We start from the raw sequence: 27,075 nt of genomic DNA, 5'->3' as shown, positions 1-27,075 counted from the left end.
TACCCCTCTCCTAATCTAAAAGATACGAGATGATTACAAAACACCTCACGATTTCAGTGGGCTAAGTTAAAAAATATATATGTTGAAACTAAGAAACATGATCAGTAGAACCTGGCAGATCGCCCACACTGCTGATGCCACGTGTTGTTTTGAACTGTGTCCTCCCCAAAGTCATATGCTGAAGGCTTACCCCCCATGTGACTGTACTTGAAGACAGGGCTCTTAAATAGTAATTAAGTTAAATAAGCTCACAATGTGGGGGTCTAATTTAACAGGACCGGTGTCCATATCTGAAGAGGAAGAGACACTGGACCGTACACACAGAGGAAGGCCTACGTGACAACACAGTGAGGAGGCTGTCTACACACCAAGAAGGGAGGCCTCGCCAGAAACCAACCCTTCTGGGACCTTGATCTAGGACGCCTAGCTTCCAGAAATGTGAGAATATAAATGTTATTAAAGCCACCCGGTCTGTGGCATTTCGTTACGGCAGCATAAGGACACTTATAACACTAACTATAAACACATCTTTCTCTAACCCTGTTATAACCACTCACAAATGAACAAATTACTACACACTTTAAAATAAGAATTATCAACTGGAGAGATGTTCTACGATATAAATTAGCAGTTGTACAACATTACATTTAGCACATCTCAGTTGGATATGCAACAGCAGCAGAAGTCTTTTAAAGATATGAAAATTTTGCCTTTTTATACATTTCAAAATACCAATAGTTTATTTTTTCTATAAAACTTGTACTTTTTCATTGCTAATAAACATATATAAGTACTTTATATATAAATATAGTAAATACATTGATTGAGATAATATGTATAATTCAGAAGCACATTGTTAAACTCTTGATGTGAGTTCCTATCCTAGTTTTGTTTTCATTATAAGCCACCCCTTTTAATTTTTATCACTTTTAGAGAAAAAGTTTCTTGAGTGATGAGATACTAAAGAGTATATGTAAGAAAGAAAGCAGCCAAATGCAAACTGAAACTGTAAATATGTGAAGGCTTCTTTTTTGGGCAATAATGATTCTGTCTTTATCAGTGACCCCTGGAAGTGAAAAGGTCACAATGAGCTCTGAGGAAAAATCAAATTATTACTAAACAAATATTTTTTATTCCAAATAAAAACCTTTCAATAGTTGAAAATGGGAGACATGTGGTCAGAAAACTCAGAAAAGTGCAACTTTGACTCTAAACTTTAATGCAATGTATAATTCTCTGGTACATCTTAGATATGTCCTTCATATTTCTAATAATACCAAAATAACCGTGTTATGTTTATAAGAGTGCCTATGGTAAAGCATGATAAAATAAATGCGTGACATAGGAGAACACTGAAAAGTGCTCTGCAGTCTCTTACTTACAAACACAGAGGAGCAGCATAGCGTACCTGGTTAAGAAAGTCTGGCCCCAGAAGACATCCTTTTAGTCACAATCTGGCCTTAAATCCCAGCTCTGCATTTTGCTAGCTGTGGTGAGTTTTGCAAATAACCTAATTTCTTTGTACCTAAATTTCTTCATCTGTAGATCAGGGATAAGAATACATCACTGAGTTGTTACGTGGTTTATACGAGATAATATTAAGACTGTCTTGCACACAGAGTATTTTATAAGTGTTTTTAAAAAGACATATGTAAAGGCTGAGAAGAAAAATGTTCGACTCAAATTCTTAAATATAATTATTCCCTTTTCCTTATTTTTGTTTTGCTTCATTCTTCTAGGGATGTCTTTTGTGGTGACTAACAATGAAGGGCTTCATATTAAACGAAGTTGTAGGAGGAATCTGAACATCCTCGTACTCTTAAATTCTGATCTGCTTATGGGAAATCTCCAAGTCGAGGAGCCTTCTACAATACAAGAAGAAATTGTGACAGGCTTGATAAGGTACCAACATTTTGAAGTTGGTCCCTATGCTTGTCTTACTCATTATGTAACAAGGGAGTTGACATGCTAGATATTCAGCAAATAGTATTTTTTTTTTAAATGAAAGAGACTGTATTTCTCTGGGGTGAATTAAACCTATTCTTAACTGAAAACAGCTAAATTGACTAATGGATCTTTCAAAATGTAAAATTTCTTTGTACATAGAAACATGCAGGAAAGAGTGAAATGAAAGTATTCCTCAACAGATACTACATTCAAAGATAAAGATATTTAGGTAAATTCAAACAATTTCATCTGAAATAAAGACGTGAACCAATTTAAAACTGAGAATCAGTTTTTAAAAGCTTCTGTGGGTCTGTAAGTAAAAAAAGCAGAAAGTTCATCAATAGAAACCGGTCACTGTAAATGGCAACCTGGAGCTCCGAAATGTCAATTTCACACTGCACTAGGCATATCCTACCAAACGTGACCACACCGATGTCTGGAAAAATATCAACACCTGGTACGACATTCCTTGAAGTAATAGGTCAGACATATTAGCCAGGTCAGGTACGAAACTGCATCCACTTGGACCTACCCACTCAGGAATCATTTTCCATCTGTTTCAGTGTTGATCGCTTTAAATCTGATGTGTTAATTGCCCTAGAAAAAGCAGCTAACTCCAAATAAACTATAGTTTGGCATGGTATAAGTAAATGCTAAGAATATCCTTAAAAAGCAGGTGAGGGGAACCTAAGTGAGTTAGAACTCGTTTATCTAGGATCTCAGCTTGATGGCCGAAAACAGAACCTATTGCTATGAGCTGCCACTCACATGCTCCTTTCAGTCAGCTGCCCACCTTAGTGCTGACAGGATCAATCTGAATCATTTATTAGGTGATAAAAATTATTCAGGGGAGGACAGACTATTTTCCATATGAGAAGTTCCTTTGGGAAAACACCTGAAATCTGGCCTCAGGGACTGAAGGCAAAGACATTTCCAATCTGACAACAAAGCAAAAGAACGTGTTGCTGTCTTACTCAGAACCTCTGGGGAATTTTCTCCCCCGGGGAGAGTGAGGCCAGGGGGTAGCCAGTACTACCCAGTTCCTCCCTGACATGAGTAAATGAGGTCTGTCAGTAATGTGCAAATAAAGAGCAATTCCAGAAATAGAATTTTCAAATTCAAGCAGGTTTAATTGAGGGTGACAAAGCACACAGACACAAAAGGTGACTTGGATTTCAGTTACACACAGAGGCTAATGAACCCTTGACAAAAGTAACAGGTAGAATTTTCTCCTTGGTCAGGTTTCTTTCCATGGTGTATGCCCACATTGCTAAATTCCAGAAGCAAATGACAAAATAAACCAGCTAGCAGTAAACTGTACTAAAATACCAGGTTTGTGTTATATTCTGAACAGAATAGTGGTCAAGGAGAGGTCCATAAAAAAGGCTGCAGCCCGTTGGTGAAAGAGAACAAGCAGAGTCAAATCAAAGTCTGCAGAATCAAGAAGTCAGACGAACACTGCTTTATAGTCAATAAATACAGTAAATTTACTATCGTCTTCTCTCAAGGAAAGGTGATCTGTTCTGCTATTTTAATAGAGAAGAACTGACTGGTCTCTGTTACTCGTATTCTAGAGTGGCTCTTAGGGTCAGAAAATTAACAGATTGTATCAGTACCAATGCCTCTGTTCTGTCCTGAAAGTTCATTTTTTAGGAAAGAACAGGTATATGCATAAAGGTATATATAAAATGGTTAGTTGTCATCGATCCTTATGAAGAGTTCTGAAACAATGGAAAATGTTTTTGAAATCAAAAGAAAACAATATCCTTAACACCTCAGCCCCTCCCTGCCTGCCACACTCACAAAAACCCCTACAAAACTTGGTCTTTGTTATAGAAAAACAAAAAAGCATAGATCATGACATTAAAGATTCTCAATGCGCTGATCCCACCTTACCAATCAATCCACAGCTGGCATTACTTCACAAAACTAGTTATCTGACATTCACTTGAAATTCCCTTTCCACACCTATCCCCTAGTCTTGTTAATGCTGTTGCCTCTCACTAAAATCCTTTACATTCTTCTTTCTTTTAATCTAAAGTTGACTCTGTTTCAAGGCCAAATTCAAGATCTGCTTGACCTGGTTGAAATCTTTTCCAACTAAAAAATCAATATCCTTCCTTTCTGGTCTTTTACAATACCTACTGCTTCAGTCTTTCCAATTCAGTAATCCCTTAACAACCACAGAAATTATGTTCCTAAAATGGAATATAGTTGGCAAAACCTAGCTGGTAAGATCAAAGTCTCACATAAAATAAGGGATTAAGAAAAAATAATGCTTTTAAATCTGATTTCCTTAAAAAGAAAGTTCTAGAAGGCATTTATTACAGAACAGTATAGATTTATTTATTGGAATTATCTTCTCCTATGGGCTTCCACATAGGAGACCCTGCTGCTGAAGCAGATTCTCCAAGTTTCATAATAGGAGGCTATTATCTTTTGAGGCAGCCCTCGCTGACAGGATTCACTGTAATTTTGTACCTGAATTCTCCCTTGTTTCCTTTTTTTTTACTTTTACTTTTCTTCTTTTTTTTTTTCTTTTTTCAAATATTAGCAAAATGCTTGTGCTATTAACTAAGTTACTAGGTTGCATTAATACAGTTTGCTGAACCAGTCTCCTTCATAGTGTGAAGGTAGAGAACACATAGGTTTCCTATCTCAGCACTGCTTCCCAGGCCCAGTGAGATGGCCTACTGAGGAGGACGTGCAAAAATTAAGACACTCTGTTGGTTGGGGACACATTTGTAAGACTGAGTTCTCTCAAAACACTGGTTTTGATGAATTAACGTATTTCATTTCACTAACCATTCCATTAAAAAACATGAGTACTGATGAAAAAAACTCCATTTCTGTTCTGAGTCCAGATAAATGTTTGCAGACATTGCTGTTACTTTCAGAAACATTTTAAAAATCAGATCTTAGAATTTTAATTCATCATTTTCTTCCTCTGAGGACACTCAGTGGTCAGATTCAGTAATATATTTTCAACTCCAACTGCCTCTCCTAGTGTTTCCTCCCCACAATTCATTATTTCCCTCAAGTATTCCTTACAGCTCTGTCTTTGTGCTGGTCATTCAGCTAGGCGTAAGAGTTACAAACACGAATACCTGCCTCGTGCCCTCAACGAGCTCAGTCTATTTGAGGGAGACAGAAGCTGGCAAGGGACTCTCCCTCTTTACTCAAACTAAAACAACTGCTATAGTTTAAGCCTCCAGGAGTAAGAGATAATAGGCGCTTCAAACTTCACCTTTCAAATGGGGTTCACTTGAACTACCACCACCACCTTCACGCTGCCTTCTAGGGGTATGTTATTGTCTCTCAACAAACACAAACAAAACTAAAACTTACTAGGGCTATCATCAGGACAATGGAGACAGGCTGGCATTTCAAAAAGACTTTGCTAAATAGTTAAGGTAGAATAAATTAAAAAATAAAATAACTTGCAGCTTAAAAAATGTCAGATTTCTGATCTCACATTGCTAGGTGACTTCTGCAGCTTACAGGTTCTAAGCTATTGTTTAGCCTGAGACTGTCACACTCTTAAGAACCTATAGAAACTGCCCACTTCTACTAGGGTTCTGTATACAAAATGGAACTAAAACACAAAACCTGTGGCATTTCTCAGCTTCAAGAAAAACATGTTGCTAATTAAAATTAAAAAGGCAAACAATATCCTGAGAGAACTATCTTTAGCAAATAAAGATTAATATATTTATTTTATTAAAGAGCTTGTTCAGGTTGACAAGAAAATTGACAACAGGTATTAAGTAAAATAAATGCATATATTCAACCCTGTCATGATAAAATAACACAAAATGAAACAAGTTATCCCCATCAGCCTGTAAAAATTACAAAAAAAAAAATTGATGAATTAATGCCAGTGAAGGTGGAAATGAACCAGGGACTCCCGAACATTGCTGATGGTTAACATAAACTAGTTAAAACCCTTTTGGACATCTATTAACAATATGTATCATAAGCAACAAAAATGTTCACATCCTTTGATTCTATCAACTCACTTCCGGTAAATGATTCAAACAATAGGAAAAGCTATCTGTAGGATGTTTTCATTGTAGTGCTATCTGTACTGTGATAGTTGAGAGGAACTTTATATTCAACTGCAGATAATCAAGCAAAACATACTCAGCGTACTTAGTGAAATATTATGGTATCATTAAAAATTAGCAGTTATCTTAGTGGATGGTTGTATCATGCTTCAAATTTTTTAAATTCATTTTCTAACAGCAAACACAAAATAGCTGAATTGTTTAACATATTTTGACAATAAGTGACAAGTTTTATCACACTGCCTGATAAAAGGAAACTATGAACAGAAATGTTGAAAGAGGGGTACCTGGGTGGCTCAGTTGGTTAAGGGCCTGCCTTCGGCTCAGGACAGGATCCTGGGGGGTGGGGGGGTGGATTCTGCTTCTCCCTTTCCCTTTGCCCCTCCTGCCCTGCTCGTGCCCTCTCTCTCAAATAAATAAAATCTTTAAAAAAAATTAAAAAGAAATAAAAAGAAATGTTGAAAGAGTCAGTAAAAGTATTTACAAAACTAGAATATTCTTTCACTAATTATAGTTTGTTTTCTAATAAAGAGAAAATGTTGCATTTATATTTAAATAGTCTTTTTTTTTTTTACTAGAACCTTTTTTTTCTATAGGCATTCAAACCTAACAAGGGCCTCTCACTAGTACAAAATCAAGGGAATGTATTCTTTGTGCAGTAGGTTGGGTACATGCAGTATTTACAATAAAACATAATCACAGATGATGCAGCAGAAAAGCTCAGCTGACATTAACCATTTATACTCGTTTTTTTTTTTAAAGATTTTATTTATTTATTTGACAGAGAGAGACAGCCAGCGAGAGAGGGAACACAAGCAGGGGGAGTGGGAGAGGAAGAAGCAGGCTCATCGCGGAGGAGCCTGATGTCGGGCTCGATCCCATCACGCCGGGATCACGCCCTGAGCCGAAGGCAGACGCTTAACCGCTGTGCCACCCAGGCGCCCCAACCATTTATACTCCTTGATACAGATATGAAAGACCTTAGCAGTAAGCTACGTAAATGTAACTGGTTTTGGTTTAAGAGTTTACTCATAATTGCTAACCATTCAAGCTCGATGAGAAAGAAGAAAAGACCTGGAATGCAAGGAGACCACTTGCGTGAGACATGCACAAAACTTACTGTTCATGAGCAAGATCTTTAATTTCAGAATGAGCATTGTGATAAGCATTTCCAGAATGTGAGCAGAGCTTGAAGAGGTGCTCCATAATCTCCAACCCCTACCTCTGCTATAGCACAAGCGCATTCAGCAAGTGGGAAATTACTTGGTATAATATGACCAGACAGTATTAAAAGAATACTGAAAAGAATAAGGGAAGAAAACAGCTGAAAATGTTAAAAGTAACCATATTCCAACAACGAAGGGTAGAATTCACCTTGGGAATGGAAATTCTTAATATATTAAGAGTTTTATTCCTTCTAATTTTAATCAAATGAGTTCCTATTTTAAGCCTCTTAAGCAAAGACTCCAATAGTCAGTTATTATAATTCCTCTTTTTACCCTAACCTCACAATGGTAGGATTTAAGACAAATCACATTAAACAGCAATTTTCTATTACATGTTTGGCCCTTGAAAGTAATTTTCAGGAAGTTATAGTACAGACTGGAATAAGTTTTGTGGGACTAAACGCTACTCCTAATCATTTCATCTAATATGGGCCAACCCCACTCCCCCAGATTAATAAATTCCAAATCTTATTAATTTTGCTAAGATAACAATATGAACTGGTATAACTTCACACATTTTGTAAGAGGTGAGTGTGGCATAATTATGAAGCACAGTGGATGCAGAGCTGCGGTTCTGGGCTCAGCTGACTGACAATGTGTCACGATGGTGATTGTGTGTCACACAATGTACGCTGTTTAATCCCTCCGAGGCTCAAATGTCCTCATTCTAGATCTCTAGTGTCTAGTGAATTGTTGTGATTACTCTGCTGGCTATCTTGGGTTTGCCCCTCCCAATTCAACCAGCTCTCTGCCCTGGGGGTTGACCTGAGTGGGCTACATCAACAGACTTCCTTGCCCTCTTGGCCTCCGGATGGGTTAGGTCAGTAGAAGTCCGGGCAGATGAGATAGATGGTGATGGTAAAAGAGAAACGGGCAGGCTATTTTCCTCTGGCTCTCACCACCACAGTCACCCGAGGCTGCCTCTGTCTCCTGCCTGAAGGCTATTGCCCCTCTCCAAGCAGCTTGCTGTATGGGACTTTTCCTCCTTCGCTTCCTCTCCAGATCTAGAGGTGTAAAGAGCTGCACAGCTTCTAACCCAGGGCTTCTGCCCTTTCTTTTTATAGCCAGGATACCCTACCTATAACTTGGTAACTAATCTCTCTACATATAAATTCTCCCTAAATGATCCCAATTTGAATGTGCCATCTTTTCCTACTGTGACTCTGACTCAAACAATCGCTTTTTAAGAAGTGTGACCAAGAGGAGCGCCTGGGGGGCTCAGTGGTTTAGCATCTGGCTCTTGATTTTGGCTTAGGTCACCATCTCAGGGTCATGAGATCAAGCTCATGTCAGGCTCCACGCCCAGCTTTAAGATTCTCTCTCTCACTCTGCCCCTTCCCCATTCACTCTCTCTCTCTAAAAAAAAAAAAGAAAAGAAAAGAAAAAAAAAAAGGCGTGATCAAGGGTGTTAACCAGAATCTAATAACTAATGAAAAGTAGCTGTGTAAATTTGAATATTACTTTTAATGACTTTTAAGGTCACTTGAAAGAAACTTATCAAAAGCACTTATAAACAAAATAATTTAAAACATCTTTTTGTTTAGATCATAGTCCGCTTAATCCAACAATTACCCAATTTTACAGTAAACTATCTAGATTAGATGAAAGCAGATAGGCATGACTAGAAAACAATTTTCTAAGTCATTTTCTTTAATACTGCCTTTGGCAGCTTGGTTTTCTTTTCTTTTCCTGTTTTGCTGAAAGAAATTAAGTGTGAATATGTCCCCAAGGGCATGGAAGTATTTAGTCAATAACTTTTTAAAAGAATGACGACTTAGCTCTATCTAATCTTTCTCCCTCAAAAAACCCCACAAATGGTTTCTCATGTCTAGTTTGCTAAATGTGCACATTGACACAAAAATAGTTTTGTTTTCTCACTGCAATAAACAAGTCAGAGTAAAACCATCATATCAAATAATTTGTTTTTAAGATAAGGAGTTATCCAGGAGTGCCTGGGTGGCACAGTCAGTTAGGCATCTGACTCGTGGTTTCGGCTGAGGTCATGATCTCTGGGTCCTGAGATCCAGTCCCCAGTCAGGCTCCGCACTCGGTGAGGAGCCTGCTTGAGTTTCTCTTTCCCTCTGCCCCTCCCCTGTTCATGTGCTCCCTCTCTCTCTTTCTCTCTCTGTCTCTCTCAAATAAATAAATAAATCTTAAAAAAAAAAGAAAAAAAAAGATGAGGAGTTGTCCTGGGAAGTGACTTTACCCTAGCTTCATAAAATATTGCTACATAATCATATGTAAAATTTCTAGGTATTTTTTGTTTTAGGAAGCATAAAAGTTTGCACTTACATGTATAGAATACAGCCAAATTGCTAATGTAGTCAGTCACTGGTTTCCATATAAAAACTAATTTAATAATTTTTCACAAATAAGTACTAAAATTCACATCTAGAAACATTATACTATTGATTACTAATACTACATACCAATGCCATTTAAATGATGATAGTTTTCTATTTAAGACCACACTTTTGTCCTATAGTTAAGGATAATTTTTTAAAATTCTTCTGATGATTCAATCTTGAATAATTACATTATTGCAAAGCCTATGAGCTATTGTGATTGCATAGTTATTAGGGAAATCTCCTTGCTTCAAGTTATCTCTCCAATGTGAGTTAGACCTAATTAAATAAAAATAATGAATGAGTTTGAATGCTGAGAGGAGTTGGCTCAAAGTTCAGAAAAAAATAGTTCATCGTGTTGTCAAGCTGATTTTAATCATAAATGTCCAGGACTAGCACAGAGAATGCCAATTTAAGCTGAAATGAATAATACTAATTAATTTCCATCACAAGAAAAATAAGGATCCACATCATTAGTTTTCCCTGTCTCTTAAATGAGATTATAAACATTTATACTTTTCAAAACATAAAAATTCTTGAAAGTTAAGCAATATTAAGAATTTTTAAGCTTAAAAACTAAGTTACTTAGTGTGAAATATTCAAATGAAGTCTGGAAAGGCAATCCAGGAACTAAGCTTTATGTGGAAATACCTTTTTGCAAATGTACCTAATAGTATTAATACAGAACTGATTTTGCATTAATTATAAACGGAAGTTGTCAGTGCTTTCAGAGTAGTTATATATAGTTTACACATGACTGCAAATAACTCTGCAAGTGTTTTGTGTTGCTTGTTCATTTGTCTTCACTAGAAATGGTGTAAAACACTGAAACAAAATATTGCAGATTATCTTTGTTTTATGGCAAAGATTCTTCCCTATTCTTCATTGCTTCTGCATGACACCAACTATATATAGTCTTTCTCCATTTAAAATGGGTACTTACTGAAAATTTACCCATTAATAACTAATGCAAAATTCCTGCAAGGTTTCCAAATCTGCCTTGTTCTAAAATATCGAAACCTGTCATTACAGTACCCATTATCAGTAATCATTAGAAAAACTCTAAAAGAAAAAACTGAAGGAAATTCTTAGGAAACTCTTCTCTTGGAGTACACATCTCCAGCCCTAAGAGAACTCCGTTGCTGTTGGAAACACAGCAGGACTAGGACAGTGTTCCAGATCTGTTTACCAGAAAGCTCTTCCTGAATTACAATGGTCCCACTCCAACTACATTCAACATAAACTGAAGAGATTAGAACCCTTGCCGGGTACTGGTTTCCAGAAATAAGTATTTCATTTTTCACATAAATCCTATTTCAACCTTTTGAAGTAATTCAGTCTCTGAAACATACTAATTTTTAACTATTCACTCAAATAGATAATTTGAGGTTTCTAATCAGTGAATTTACAATATTCCTAAAACAAATGATGATAACTTTCAAACTTGCCTACGGCTATTATAAATGACTTAATGGAGTCAGAAATGGACACAAATCTCCTTGATTGTTCAATAAATTCTCAATTTGTTCATTTGTATACAGGCAAAAAAGTTTCTAAGTAATTTTTATACTCTACATATGACCTAATCAAATTAAATTCAGATAAATTTGTTTAATCACACAGATACTTCTTCAGGTCAAATACTTTTATTTTAAAAAGCAACACTCTTAGAAGATTCTGTGTAATCCACCCTGGATAAACTGGCCATTAAAACCTTTCTTGGTAATCAGTCATCATGGGGCCTGCTTGCAAAGCACTTAAAAACATGATCTATAAATAGGGTTCTGGAAGTCTAACCCTAGAGAATAGAACAAAGCATAACATGATACTGGGAAGAATTACAGCAAATCTAATTCCAAGAGAAAAAAATACTTTTTAACTTTTTTTCTTTAATCACATGCCACAGTTAAGTACACTGAAGGAAAAAAAAAAGTATTTTCCCAAGAAGACAATCTGGTTTCATGGCTTAAAAACATAAAAAAGAGATTAAAAAGAAAGAAAGAAAGAAAAAAAAAAAACCAACCCAGTGAGCTGGATACTTTGTGGATTTAAGGTACCAAAGCTATGCACACATTTTATCACTGTCGCCCTAGCTAAAGAATCGCTGCCTCTGTGGTAGGGACTGGCGCTGGACGTACTTATTTTGTTGAGGATGTTGAAGTCATAGAACTTGAATTTAATCCTGCTACTCTTTTTCTGGCCTTATTTATACAAAGTGGTTCCAGACGATTTAGTTAGTAGTACAATGTTATACAACTGTGTCATTTCCACACGTGACTGAACTGATTTAAAGTTCAAAATAAACTTACTCACTCAACCATTTTGACAGTCAAAACAAAATACTCAGTCCCATTTTTCAGTACTTTGAAATGCGAATGTATAATTGAAATTGGATACTGCTAAGCTTTCAGTGAAAGAACTTTCTCTACTTCTCATGAAGGTAACATCCATATCACTGTAACATATATGACAAGAAGACATCCTCGAGGAACCACGAAGTTTCAGGTGGCAGGGCAGGAGCCCTAGTGCAAACTCGGCCAGATTAATAATACGTGAGCTATTCCTAGACCAGACTAATCACTATTTTGAAGCAATATTGGTATAAAGAAACTCAAATTATGCTACGTCAATTTGGCTTTCTCCATTTTTCTGGAGCTTGAAAACAGCAATCTGTGAACTGGACTGTCAAAGTAAAAGTGTTTAGTGTTTATCAGTGTATATTAGCATTGCATTGCTTTCATTATAAAGGAAATACATCAAGATGTCTTTGCAGTTTGAGGCTTTTATCAAACTATCATTTGATTTATAAATGATCTCCAGAAGGTTTCTGATAAATATTTTTGAAAAAGATGAGCTGAGAAATATTTCACTTATTCTTTATTTCTTGACCTTTTCCAATATTTTTACTTAAATTACATTTTTAGGTTTTTATTTTAAAATAATTATAGACTCACAGGAAGTTGCAAAAATAGTGCAGAGAGTCCTGTGAACATTTCATCCAGCTTCCCCCATGGTGACATCTTATCTAACTGTAGTATAACATCAAAACTAGAAAATTATTGCTACTACAATACTGTTAACTACAGACCTTGCTTAGTTTTCACACGCACTCATTTGTGAGTGTATGCAGAGTTTGATGAAATTTGATCCAATGCATACATTGAAATACCCACCTTATCATAAGGGAACTCCCTTTAGAGGTAGCAACATTGTGCCATGCCATCCCTGTTTCCTACCAACAACTGATCCGTTCTTCATCTCCCCAGGCCTATGATGTTGAGAATGTTAAATAAGTGCTTTTGAGATGGGCTTTTTCATTAATCATAACGTCCTTGAGATTCATCCAGGTTGTTACAGGTATCAAGAGTCCATCCCCTTCTATTGCTGAGCGACACTCTATAGCATGGACGCACCAAAATTTGTTTCATCATCCACCCACTGAAGAACACTTGGGTTGTTTCCAGTTTGGGGCTATTAAGAATAAAGTTGCTATGAATATTCATATGCAGGTTTTCGTATGAATACAAGTTTTCATTTCTTTGGGATAAATGCCCAACAGGGTTAACTGCTGAGTTTTGTGGCAACTGTATGTGTAGTTTCATAAGAAAGTGCCAAACTATTTTCCAGAGGGGTTGTACCATTTTTCATTCCTACAGCGATGCTTGAGTGATTCTCTGTCCCTCACCAACATATGGTGCTGTTACTTTTTTTTATTTTAGCCATTCTGATAGGTGTATAATGATATCTCACGTGTATATGTGCCAACTGCATATTCTCTTTGGTAAAATGTCTGTTCTTCTCTTTTGCCTATTTTCTAAAAATAGAATTTTTTGTTTGTTTTTCACTGTCGAGTTTTGAGAGTTCTTCATGTATCCCAGATCCAAGTTCTGTGTCAGATTTGTTTATATTGGTAGTTTGCAAATATTTTCTTCTAGTCTTCAGCTTGTTTTACTATGCTTTTAACAGTCTTTGGCAGAGCAAACATTTTTAATTTTAATGAAGTCTGATTTATCAAAAAAATTTTTTATGGATCATGCTTTTTGATGTCATGCGTAAGAACTCTTTTTCTACCCCCAGTCCCAAAGCTCTAAAAAAATCTTTTACATTTTCTTCTAAATTTTATAGTTTAAAATTTTAAATTTGAATCCATGATCCATTTTGAGTTAACTTTCATACAAGGTGTGCAATTTAGATAGAGATGCTTTTTCTTTGCCTGTGGATGTCCAATTGATCTAGCAACATTTGTTGAAAAGCCTATCCTTCCTCCATTGAGTTGCTTTTATGTCTTTTTGTAAGTTCTCCATTCTTTTCTATTAATCTATATGTATATATCTCTAATTACTATAGCCATACAGTAAGTCTGAACAGCAAGTAGAGTGAGTTTTCTCTACTATTCTTTTTTCAAATTTTCTTTTCCATATAAAATTTAGAATAAGTTTATCTATATCTACAAAAAGATCTTGTTGGGATTTCAATAAAAATTATGTCAAACCTGTAGATAAATTTGAGAGGAATTTGATTAAGTTATTTTAAGTGCTACTCCATGTGAAATTTTAAAAGGTTTAATTTTTTAAAGGTTTGAATAAAAAAGGCTTAAATAAAACCCAATGTATTATTACTAAATAATTACAATAAAATTGTGTATTGTGTGTGGCTTTTTTCTTAAAAAAGATTTTATTTATTTATTTGACACAGAGAGAGACACCCAGTGAGAGAGGGAACACAAGCAGGGAGAGTGGGAGAGGAAGAAGCAGGCTCCCAGCGGAGGAGCCTGATGTGGGGCTCGATCCCAGAACGCCGGGATCACGCCCTGAGCCCAAGGCAGACGCTTAAGGACTACGCCACCCAGGTGCCCCTGTATGTGGCTTTTTTTAACTTTTAACATTTCCATGAAGAAACTTTAAACCATTTGAAATTTCACATGAAGAAAGTAACATTGAAAAATAAAGATGCATTTCTACTAATTCTCCATTTCTTTTCTTTTTTTTTTTTTTAATGTAGGCTCCACGCCCAGCATGGGGCCCACTGTGGGGCTTGAACTCATGACCCTGAGATCAAGACCTGAACTGAGATCGAGAGTTGGACACTTAACCAACTGAGCCACCCAGATGTCCCTAGTTCTCTACTTCATGTTGCTTTCCTCTCCAATAAAGATTATGACATAGTACATTACCTTTTTTCAATTAAAAAATTCACATGTTTACTCATTAAAACCTATACAAAAATATTTCTACCACCAGTACTACCTCTCATGATTACCAAGTATATTTAATTACTATTCTAGAAAAGACTAACATTTTTATATAAGAAATATTTAATGCTATAATAATTGGAAGAATTTGCCTAGTAAAATTTTACCCACCTCTCCCACTTTAATTACTTCTGCTCTTACTCTAGCTGACTTCTCTAACTTTCTATTAGAGAAGGAGATGGGAGAACCCTGATGGCTCAGTTAGTTAGGCATCAAATTCTTGGTTTCTGCTCAGGTCATGATCTCAGGGTTGTGAGATGGGGGCCTGCATGGGGGTCTGTGCTCAGTGGGGAGTCTGCCTCAGTCTCTCCCTCTGCCCCCCCCATCTCTAGAAGAAAAGGAAATGAATTTAACACATGGTTTGCTCTATATCATTCACATTCATATGATGTAACTTGCAATACATATGTGATTTATATATCTCAATCTCTACACCTGTGTATTAGTGTTTGGCACTCATTCAAAAAAGTACTACTAAGCAAATAACAAACTTGTTCTTTGCAACCTTGTTATATTTTAAACTATTTAATATAAATTCTGTCTGTATTTTTATATACTATCTTTTAGAGGCTTTTAGTTTCAGATTAAATTGCAGTTTAAATAAAAGTCATATTACTTTTGGTAAAGCACCAAAATGCTTTTTGAGAACCTGACCCTTGAAAGAAGAGAAAATAGTTATAAATTTGTATGGTTCTGAGTCAAATATGGTTGGGTTTTGGATTTCACAGCTAAGTATAACTTAGGAAAATGAAAAACATTTATGTTAGGAAATTTTTTTTCCCAGAAAAGAGGAAAAGAACTCAAACCTTTGATCTTATTCTCTTGGTGTGCTTTTAGTATCTTAAATGCCAAAAAGTTCAAAATGTACTAGCCTTATAATCTAAATTTGTTTAATATAAACAAAAAATGTTAGGAAAAATTTATCCTTATATTGTCTCCCTGGAGAGTAATTTTTTTTTTAAGTCAAAAAAAATATGCTAATTATGTCTTACCTAGTGTGGTGAAGTGGAAAATATAAAAATCTAAGATTAATATTTCAGAAAAAAATTTCTTACAAGACAGTTATTTCTGTGTACATTATAAGATACTTCTACTTTCACTTACATTTGCTAGTATAATTTAGTATACTTGACTTAAAGTAGAAGGTTTCATAGTTACCAAATGGTTCAGAGGTCTGCACAAGCTCTTGTATTTGATATAATACATGCTAAAAGCAGAAACATAATTTTTTAGTTTGTAAAGAAAAATTTTAGAAAGCTTTACCCTTGTTCATTTTAATTTGGCAGCAAATGTTGAAATCAAAGCAGCCAAAGCAGGTACTAAATCAGTTACCCAAGGTAATTACTTCACAGTGTGATCCCCAAAACAACAGAAGCAGCATTAGTAGGATACTTCTCAGAAATGCAATTCTAGGGCCCCATGTGAGACCTGAAATGAGAAACTGTGGGTTAGGGCCCAGGAACCTGTTTTAATAAGCTTTCCAGAGGACGCTGATGGATGTCCTAGTTTGAAAAGCAATGGCCTAGGACAATGAAGTTTCTTTATATACCTTGCCTAGAGGCCCCAAAACAAGCTTTTATGTTTTAGATTCCTCAAAGGAGGACACTACTTACGCTGTGGGTGAGACAATTCTTTGTTATGGTAAACTTTGTGCTTCCCTGGCCATCTGGCAAAAACAGCAATAAGTAATGCTATTTACCATGTCCCCTGGGGTTCTTAAGAACCTTGTTAAGAATCACTGATGGGGCAAAGGCTGTTTAGTCCTTCCTTTCTCCATCTTGGATCCAACCCTCTCCAAAGACCTTGACCACACACTTCCCTCGCTTACCCAAATCGCTTCCACTAGAATAACGGAAAGGTGATCCTGTTGGCATACAACAGGGGGTGATAGCACAGACTGCATTGAGGCCAAATTTTATTAGTTATATCATATATCACTGTCTCATTTTATATTTTTTCTCAATGTCAAGGATCAAATCATTCTTTTCAACCCCAAATATTTTACAGAAATTAAGTGGGGGGAAAAACTGGATATTTACATAAAATTGGATATCATCATAAAATTTAAAATCATAGCCATCTATATTTATATATATATACATTTATATTATATACAATTATATACCACATGTGATTATAAAATTACATTATTATCATTTGTTATAGTATGTATTATTAAATAGTTATTATATTGTATATTATTATGCATATATTACATATATAAGTATATAAATATATAATATATATTAAATAATATGTAAAAATATTACTATATAATATTATATATAATATATTATACACTACTCATGTTATATATAATATAGTATGTATATATATGCTATATATACTATGTATATATATGCTACATGTAAATATAATTATATAATAAATATGTATATAATATACATAAAATATATAAATAAATATACAAATATATCTAAATATACATGTAATATATATCATATGTATGAATGTTGATAGAACTATCTTGGTACTAAGACAGATCCACTAGGATTGAAAAATTATATATTTTCTTAGAAACATGAATTCAATCAATGATTTATATAAAAGGAACTAGAATATACCAGTTTATAATTCTTGTTCTAAGAATTCATATACGTCTATCCCAAGCAAATAAAATCTACAGGGTTTAAAGCCCTCTAGAAAGATGAGAACTTACGATATCCTTCTAGTAAAACTCTGCCATTAGTTTTTTTTCTTTTATCCCAAACTGATAAGTATATACTCTAACCTGGGTGGTGGGGGATGGCAAGGTGAATGAGTGATAATGCTTAGGGTTTTTATGTACTAGCTCCACATCAGTCTCCCGAGAAGATGATGCTGTCACGCAGCTCAACAGCAAAGCCAAGGTCTAGGGTACACCTCACTGCTCCGTGTTCCTAAGACAATGTAATTCTGAATGTAAGAATGAAACAGATTGTAACTGAAACAACTCTCTTTTTGTTGCCTTTATCTTCTATAAGGTCATACTTCTGAATCTCCCCCTCCTTATATGATTGATATGGTTATTCTAGGCTAGGAGCAATTCTTAATATAGGAACCACTCACCTAAAAACTACGGGAGAATAAAGATGGCTACAGGGAAGTATTGCATGGAGTGGCTTAGGGCAGCTCTATTCTAAGTCTTATATCATTCTCTCTTTCATACTCAGAGGGCAAAAATTCAGAAGGCAAGAACAGAAGTATTTCTGGACTTAACAAAAAGACTCCTCAGGCTCACAAGTATTTATCCTAGTTCATTAGAGTAGAAAATCACACAGTTATTTGAGGTCAAAAGTAATAATAATATAATATATATAAAAATATAATATATAATATAGTATAATATATTATATATATATATATATAAAATACAGTAGGAGACTGTTGTTCGAAGATTTTCTATCAGGTCATATGATTAATACTAACCTAAACCTTTCTTTCCTCACTTCTGTATAATATACGTATATATATATATATCTATCATACATATATATATATATGTATCATACATATATATACACGTATATTATATATATAATATATATTATATATATTATATATTATATATATTATATATAATAAATATATAATAAATATATATCATACATATATATACACGTATATTTTATATATATAATACATATACATATATATATCATGTATATTATATAATATATATAATGCAGTAGGAGACTGTTGTTTGAAGATTTTCTATCAGGGCATATGATTAATACTAACTTAAACCTTTCATTCCTTACTTTTGTGTAATTCATCTTATACAGAACCATTTAATCACAACTATCTGTAAAAGAGCTTTGGCCAAACTCAAACAATCTGGAATTCACAGAGATATGGATATAACAATTCTCAAATTACTGTTCAGTTATGATTGGACTTACCAAATGAGCAAATAAATAGATGATATTGTGAGCTATCATTTTTACTGTTGAGAAAGGTTGATATAGATATTGAATTCAGAAAAACTAGGAAGAATTTTGCAGATTTGGTTTGGAATTAGAGATATCAGTATAATCTCAACATATTTTAAAAGAACATTGGTTTTTACTTTTTTTTTTAAAGATTATTTACTTGACAGAGAGAGATTGGGCACAGAAGGAGAGGGACAAGCAGACCCCTGCTGAGAAGGGAGCCTGATGCAGGGCTCAATCCCAGGACCCTGGGATCATGACCTGAGCTGAAGGCAGACGCTTAACGGACTGAACTACCCAGGCGCCCATCTCACCATTTTTTAATACAGACAGATAACAGAGATATACAAATAGAGCAGTAGACAGTAATGTCATTATGTACGTGTGTGTATGTACATCTATTTCCTCATAGTTCTATCTATATGCACATCTCTCTGCTGAGAGGTCCTGGAAGCAATAACACTCCATTAGCAATTAGCACACCTCATGTTCAAATTTTAGTTTCTAAATGCTATTCTCTACTAAAGGGAACCATAGCTCCTTGGAAAAACAGCTGACTCTAGAACTGAGGCAGGGAAATGACAAAACGAGCCTGCAATATTTTGTTTATCTAGAATTTAAGGAAGTGGTCATAGAATGATAAGGCCACTTCCAAAGGATCAGGAGCCAGCTTGAAGAGACTCACAACCTTGGACAGCTTGAGTACTAAAATAAAGAACAATGGTGATGGATTATAACTTATTTAATAAAATAATTCTTGAGTCAATACTGATAATAGATATATAGATGATAGATGGGATATATAGAAGAATGATGGAGCTGAAAAATCACCATTCTGTAACTATCACAGGCAAGAAGCATCAAATGAATGTAAATTAGTGAGTGAAATTTTGAAAACAAGACACTATGTAATCTCAAATATCTCCCCACAAAATACTTATTAATTTGATAGAGCAAAACAGTAACATTACAGTAGAGACACCTGGCAGATACCGCCTTAACCAAATGATTAAAGTTAACATCACTGGGCCCAAGCTGATGTAATGTGCCTTCTGCTATGATGCACTGAGAAGGCCACAACTTCATTTCGGTGGTGTTCCTGCCAAAATGTATAACTTGAATCTAAGTATGAGGAAATTAGACAAATCAAAATTGAGAAATGTACTACAAAAAACTGGCCTGAACTCTTCAAAACAGTCCATGTTGAAAGATAAAGAAAGGCTAAGAAACTATTTCACATGAAAGGAGACTAAAGTGACATGGCAATTAAATGTACTACAACCAACTGGACTGTGGATTAGATAATAGTTTATACTAAATTACATAGCCTGTTTTGATAATTGTACTATGGCTATGAGAAAAGGACTAAGAAAAAGTCTTTGTTCATACATAAAGCAGACAGTTAAGCTCTTGGAGGTAAAGTAGCATAATGTTTGCAACTTATTTCCAAACAGTCCATAAAATAGAATAGTAGTAGTAGAATAATAATAATAGCAATAATTATGATGTAAATTAAATCTATATGAGACAAAAGAATTCAAAGTTGCCTGGTTTAAGGAGAAATTTGGGAAGTTAAAAGGATCTATAGTCTCAATTCAAATGAATTTAATAAAAAAATTACTGAGTTCCTATTCTATACTCAAAGAGCTCACAGTCTACTAGAGAAGGAAAACATGCATATAAATAATCATAGTGTAACAGAAGAATACCATAAGTACCAAAAATGAAGTATAAGCACTAAGGAACATTGAGAGGGAGTGACTAATTCTGTCTGATATATTGTACTAAGTGCTTTATACATCAATTCATTGAATGTACCAACAATCTCATTAAGGTATATACTATTTTATCCCCATTTTACAGATGAGGCGATTGAGGCACAGAGAAGTTGAGAATCTGGCCACAGATTTTCTAGCAGTTAGTATAGTAGTCCAGGTATGAAACTCAGGTAGGCTGACTCCATAGCACATGCAGAAGGCTTAATGAAGAAGCAGCATTTGAGCTGATCCTTAAAAGATGAGTGCAATTTCAATAGGATAGGAAGTGGAAAGAAGAATATTTAAGGCTGGAGGAAAACTAAAAGTGAAGGCATGGAAATAATAGCTAAAGGTCATATGAGAGAACCTGAAAAGTTCAGGGAATAGTATGTAGGATGTGGGGAGAGAAATGGGTAATAACAGAGGTTGGGAGATAGACAAGCTTAGGAAATAAGCCTCCGTCGTTAGGATCAATATAGCCTTTGTTAGTAAAGAGAACGATTCTTATTATATGTACCATAATCTTGATGTAACTCAATGGATTGCACATAAGGAGTCAGCCCTTGCGACATCCAAATGAACCTAGTACCAATAAAATCTTATCACAATTCAATGTCTTCTAAAAATACCAGAACACAAATCGTGAGAACACTTTCACAGTGACCTCCACACCCATATGTATTATAATTTCATTTCACAGCGATCCTATTACCGTGCAATATTGAAATAGCCAGAACTGAAAACAGAACATCTAAAATGCAACAATTCTGCCTTAGTTTAACATAGACTATAGAAACCTTTTAAGAACAGAGAATGAAATGTAAATAAATCACGTAGCTCTGCTGTTATAGTTCCTTGTTTGTCATAATATTTATGAAAACTAGGCAATCCAATTAAAGGGCTATAATAAGTAATATATTCCATGAACTCTGTTAGATGCAATTCTAACCAGTAAAACAACCAGACATGAATGCTTAATGTTAGATCTCTGAGTTGGTAGCAGATGTAATTGATTGCTCAATTAATAACTGAAAATATTATTTTGGCTTCATAGTAAATTAATTATGAGTAAAGCAAAACACGTGGCACTTACAAATCTCTGTATTCATTTCTTGTAAATATAAATATTAACGAAAATCTGATTTTCATTTACTATAGTTTTAACCTGTCCAAAGTCGACTATAACCAGAGTACACAAAACAATCCAATTGCAAGGACAATAAAAACATTTAAAAATTTCAAAATGTCAGAAAACATTTAAAATTAAAACATTAACAAATTCATTAGTGACTATGTTTCATATATTTAACAAAGACCAAAAAATGAATTTAATTTTTATAAAACATCTTTGAGGCAGAGTTCTTAATTGCCCAAAAAAACCTATTCCAATCTGGAAAAATCCTAAATCATTTCCTTGATTGACAAACTAGAATTGATTAGTGAAATACAGACAATACTTAGGAAGCTTCACAGAGGAGAACATGAAAAAGGCAGGCAAACAATTTCAAAGAGCATTTGGAAATCAAAAGTTATATTTGGCTTGGTATAAAACTAAGAATAAGTGAACAATTAAAGAAGTGGAACATTGAGTAATAAAAATGTTCTCCACCTAAAAACACCTAAAATGTTATATAAAACTCAACAATCATCCTTTGCCTGTCTAAATGGATTTCTGAGAGTAAGGGAAATCCACAGGGTCTTAATAAAGGGGAAAGGAACTGAAAATTAGTGTAATAATCTTGAACTGACTCCAGCTGCCAGGAGGGTATTTGCTAACAGGGATCTGAGCTTTAATAGCAAGACAAAGAAGAAAGGCTAGTCCTGGATCCCTAGCATTGTGGAAAGCTGGAACTATTATCACTACATGAAAGTATAAACCTTGAAAAGCTATATTACCCATGAAAAGATGCATTAAAAAAAAGTCCTACTCAATAGCAAAGGAAGATGATAAAAGGTAACTTGTCTGTTTAAACCTCAGCTCCAAATGAAAAGGTTAAAAAAATCTCAAGCTAAAAATGTAATGTTAACTGGTTTGATTCTAGTATCTTGAGATGCCTGGCATAAGCAAATATTAATCCCTTCTATAGAAATTTACTCTTAACCCAGGCCCCACAAGATTCCCACAGATTTAAGTAGGCCCTAAATGAATTCAAAATAATTACAAAACTAATAGAGAAATAAGACACCAAGAATGAAGTCAACAAAAAACAAACAAACAGAAAAATTAGATCTCTATGGACACAGCAACTATATAACAGATACAGAATATAAAATAACTATGCTTAAAAATTGTGAGAAGAGGAAATTGAAACACGAGCAAGGAAAAGGTCATTAGAAAAACAAACAACCCAAATATAATTTCTAGCAATGAAAGATATAATTATTTAACTAAAAATCTAACTATAAATATATTTTTTTCAAACAATACTTTAAAACAATTAGAAGGAAACGATTATGTACTGGTTATTAAAAAATCAAGGAATTTTTGTTAATTTTTATTAGGTGTGATAATGACATGGCGATTATTTAGAATGACCATACTTCTTAGATGTATGTACTATAGTATGGCATGTTATCTGGAATTTCCTTCAAAATACTTCAAAAGAAAGAAAAAGGAATAAACAAATGTAGGAAAATGTGAGAAATGTTGAATCTGAGCAATGTCTATATGTGAACTTTTTATAATAAAAATAAAAGGAAAACTTCACTCATATGGGAAATTTAAGAAACAAAACAAACATGCAAAAGGGAAAAAAGTAACAGAGAAAGAGAGAGACAAATCAAGAAATAGATCCCTAATTATAGAGAACTGATGGTTACCAGAGGGGAGTGTTGGGGGATGGGTGATAGGGATTAAGGAGTACACTTGCAGTGATGAACGCAGGGTGATGAATGAAAGTGTTGAATTACTATATTGTATACCTGAAACTAATATAACACTGCATGTTAACCAGCTGGAATTAAAATAAAAACTTAAAAAAAAGAAATAATTAGGGGAAAAAAAAAGAAAGAAAACTCAATGGATAATACAATCAGAATATTAGATAAAACCAAAGAGAGAATTAAAGAATTGGAAGATGGCTCTGAAGAGGGTCTGCAGATTATGAATAAAACTTAAAGGAGCTAAAGAAAAAAAAAACACAACTCACCTTCCTTTGGGCTCACTGCTGCAGGAAGACTATTCCAATCAAGGGTCCAAGTAGGGCAAGGGTGGGGAGAAAACATCACTTCAATGCCTTTTTCCTAGAAATAAGAAATAAGAAATAGATTCTTTCCAAATTAATGAATTAATAAAATCCTGTTATGTTTTAGAAGGCCAAATTTCTGTTTTTTATAGTGTCAAGGAGGAACATAACTATTAACAATCATTAGATGTTCCTCAAAAATATTTAGTTACATAAGAAATATAATGTGTTTTTTTGATAGAACAGTTACTTTCCTGTTTTTTTATATTGAGATAATAAAAAATGCTATTTTTAAATTATTGCCAAAAACTACATAGAAATAAATATACTTAGAAATAAACTGGGTGTCAAAAAGAAAAGTCACCTGAAGATAAAAATTTTATCAAAAACATTCCACACAGGGATAATAAAAAACTGACTCTGCATATCCATCAAGATCTGTCTTTACATATATGAAAATAGCTACAGCTAGGAGTTATATTTACAGGACAAAAAGCCCCACTTCAACATAACACTCAAACATCATCCATAACAGTCTTTTACAAATGCTTGTAATGCCTCTAAAAAAGGATCCCTCTGTTGTAACCAAAGGTTCCCAACATTTTCAAAAATGAGGACCATTTTTCAATTTGTAAAAAAAAAATTCTCAGGCTCCTTCCCCACGTCAAAAGTTGTGCATTTAGGGGCGCCTGGGTGGCTCAGTTGTTAAGCGTCTGCCTTCGGCTCAGGGCGTGATCCCAGCGTTCTGGGATTGAGCCCCATGTCAGGTTCCTCCGCTAGGAGCCTGCTTCTTCCTCTCCTACTCCCCCTGCTTGTGTTCCCTCTCTTGCTGGCTGTCTCTCTCTCTGTCGAATGAATAAATAAAATCTTAAAAAAAAAAAAAAAACTTGTGCATTTATTTATTTGATCTGCAGACAATAGAGTGGCATAAATATGGATTCCCAGACCCTTGCAATCACAGTCTGGGTACACAGCCCACAGATAAAATTCATAGTTCAGGTTCTTTATCTTTAGAAATATCCAACTCAAAAGAAAAATCTCTGAGAATCTATCACTAATTTGAATCAGTTAGTTCATGAGATTACTTTAAATTATGGAAACTAGTGGAATTCTACTTCCAAAGAAAATAGCATAAAGATGTTTTGTTGAGGTAGAGATACCTTTATATCTAGAGGTCTAGAGCACTTACTTGCTCCCAGAAAAATAAACATCTCTCTGACATCATCTACCACTATTCTAACCCCCTTATTCTAGCTTAGCCATACTAAACTTGCTCTCCCTTATTTCACAAAATTTAATCCTACCTTGGGGTTTTTTCAAAAATGCTATATGTGATATCACTCACACACCGTTACATTTAAAGCATACAATTCAATGGTTTTTATAATATTCACAGTTGTGCCACAATCAATGCTAACTTGAGAATATTTTCATCATCTCAAAAAGAAGTCCCTTATCCATTAGTAGATACTCTATTTTCCCCCCTCAGCTCCTTGCCCTAGGTAACTACTAATCTACCTTCTGTCTCTACAGATTTGCTCAGGGTCTATTCACTCTCTGGACCCTCTGCCTAGAACACAACCTCCAAATCTTCAGTTCATTCAGGTCATTTGCTCAATGTCTTCACCTTGTCAGCTAAGCCTCCCTGACCACTCTATCTAAAAAGGACTCCAACTCACATAACCTCCACCCCCTTATACCGCATTACTTTTTGTGGCACTTTTCATTACCGAACGTGTTAACACATTTGTGTCTTTTACTTACCTCCCCCACCAGAATATGAGGCCCATGAAGGCAGTCCAATCTGTTCTTCATATGTCCCACATTCACAACAATGACTAAACATATACATTTTTTGGACTAACTGAATGAATAAATGAATTTAAAATCTTTGGAAAATAAGGTAAATTTTGGAGGCAAGAGTATGCCAAAGAAAACAAAAGAGAGAAAAAAAGTGAAATGTGAGTGTTCCTAAGAAATACTTTACTATTTTATACTTCCACTTGGCACCAATTTCATTTGTCCTTATGTAATTGGCACAAAATACTGTGACTACACAAAAATTAATAGTTACTGTATAAATAAAATTCATACATTCACATAATTTATTATTTTGATTTAATATTTACTAATTTTCAAAACATATGTCAATAATTCATTAGTAAGTAGCAAAAACAATGTCCTGCTAAAAAGGAACATTTATTGTATCTAATATATACTTTCAAGTTAGAATTAAATGAAAATAGAAATTTTAACTTATTTTCAGATTTGAGCCTTGTTTTTTTTAAATTGTTGATGTAATGTCCCAGTCATCTTTTATATAACCAGAAGATTTGAAATCAGAAAAGAATCCTACAGAATACCTACTACACTCTCCTAATTTATAAATGGTGAAATTAAGACCCTTTGGTTAAACAACACACTGAAGGTCAAAATGTTAGCTTAGGTACAAAGCTGGGACTAGAATCCAAGTCATCTGGTCCCTACTAGTTTTCCCATGGGCTGCTCCCAAGCCAATGCCTGAGAGTGGCTGAGATACCACGGCAGGCCTTTCCTGAGAAACACGGAACTCTCTGACAGATGATTTGGGCTCAAAGATTCCCCATGGGCTTGACAAAACTTTCTTAGACCTGCAGTGAAGTCTAAAGCTTTTCTAACCCAATCATCCTTCCTTCCCTGTCTCATGCGCAGGGGTCAAACCTGCATCATAGACTGAAGGCTCTCCCAGCCTCCTCTGTCTCTCTCCCCACTTTACCTCCCAGATTTCCCTCAGTAGACCTCTTGCACATCTAACCCCATCTTCGTCTGCTTGGGGGACCTGAACTAACATACAGCCTGTAAATTAAAAATTCAGGATTCCTTTTTATTTTTTATGGTATTACAGGACAGCTTATTTTTACAATTGTTTGTTAACTTTTCCTGAATTTAAATTTGTTATTCATTTCTCATTTTTTATAAATATTTTTAATATGTATAAAATACAAATGTTTTCCCTAATGTCATTTTATTGCTAGAAAAACATAGGTAAAAAAATCTGAATCACCAATTTTCTTTCAAGACTGTGTAAGTATGAATTAAAAGCAGATTTTTGGTTTGTTGAAATTTTGAAAATTAGTATTTTAATGCAAAGCAAATTACTCTACTAACGATTATTTATTTTAAAAAAACTCAAGAAGTGAAACTGAGATCCCCACACAGTATAGTCACCTGATCAAGAACATCAAACTTTGGACACGCCTTGATACCTTCTTCTAATAAAATCAACTATAAAATCCTATTTCATTGTTTCATCACTAGGCTAACAAAGCTTAACTAACGAGATAAGGGGCTGATGTCACTACTAAAATCTTCTTGTCCTTTTCTAA

The 27,075-nt window shown here is 34.6% G+C and overlaps 1 protein-coding gene across 4 annotated transcripts in view; it reads right to left on the bottom strand.

The window, feature by feature from the left end:
* The window catches only part of GSTCD (glutathione S-transferase C-terminal domain containing), a 133,894-nt gene that overhangs the window by 85,051 nt on the left and 21,768 nt on the right, over positions 1 to 27,075 (bottom strand). For all 4 annotated transcript variants that reach the window (XM_048212232.2, XM_057309990.1, XM_057309989.1 and 1 more), the window contains one exon: positions 23,675 to 23,768. In XM_048212232.2, the coding sequence (XP_048068189.1) occupies positions 23,675 to 23,768 (94 nt within the window). The remainder of the gene's footprint in view (positions 1 to 23,674; positions 23,769 to 27,075) is intronic.

This window comes from Ursus arctos, unplaced genomic scaffold, assembly GCF_023065955.2.
Source record: "Ursus arctos isolate Adak ecotype North America unplaced genomic scaffold, UrsArc2.0 scaffold_11, whole genome shotgun sequence".
NCBI lineage: Eukaryota > Metazoa > Chordata > Mammalia > Carnivora > Ursidae > Ursus > Ursus arctos.
This window is presented reverse-complemented; position numbering and strand designations above follow the sequence as displayed.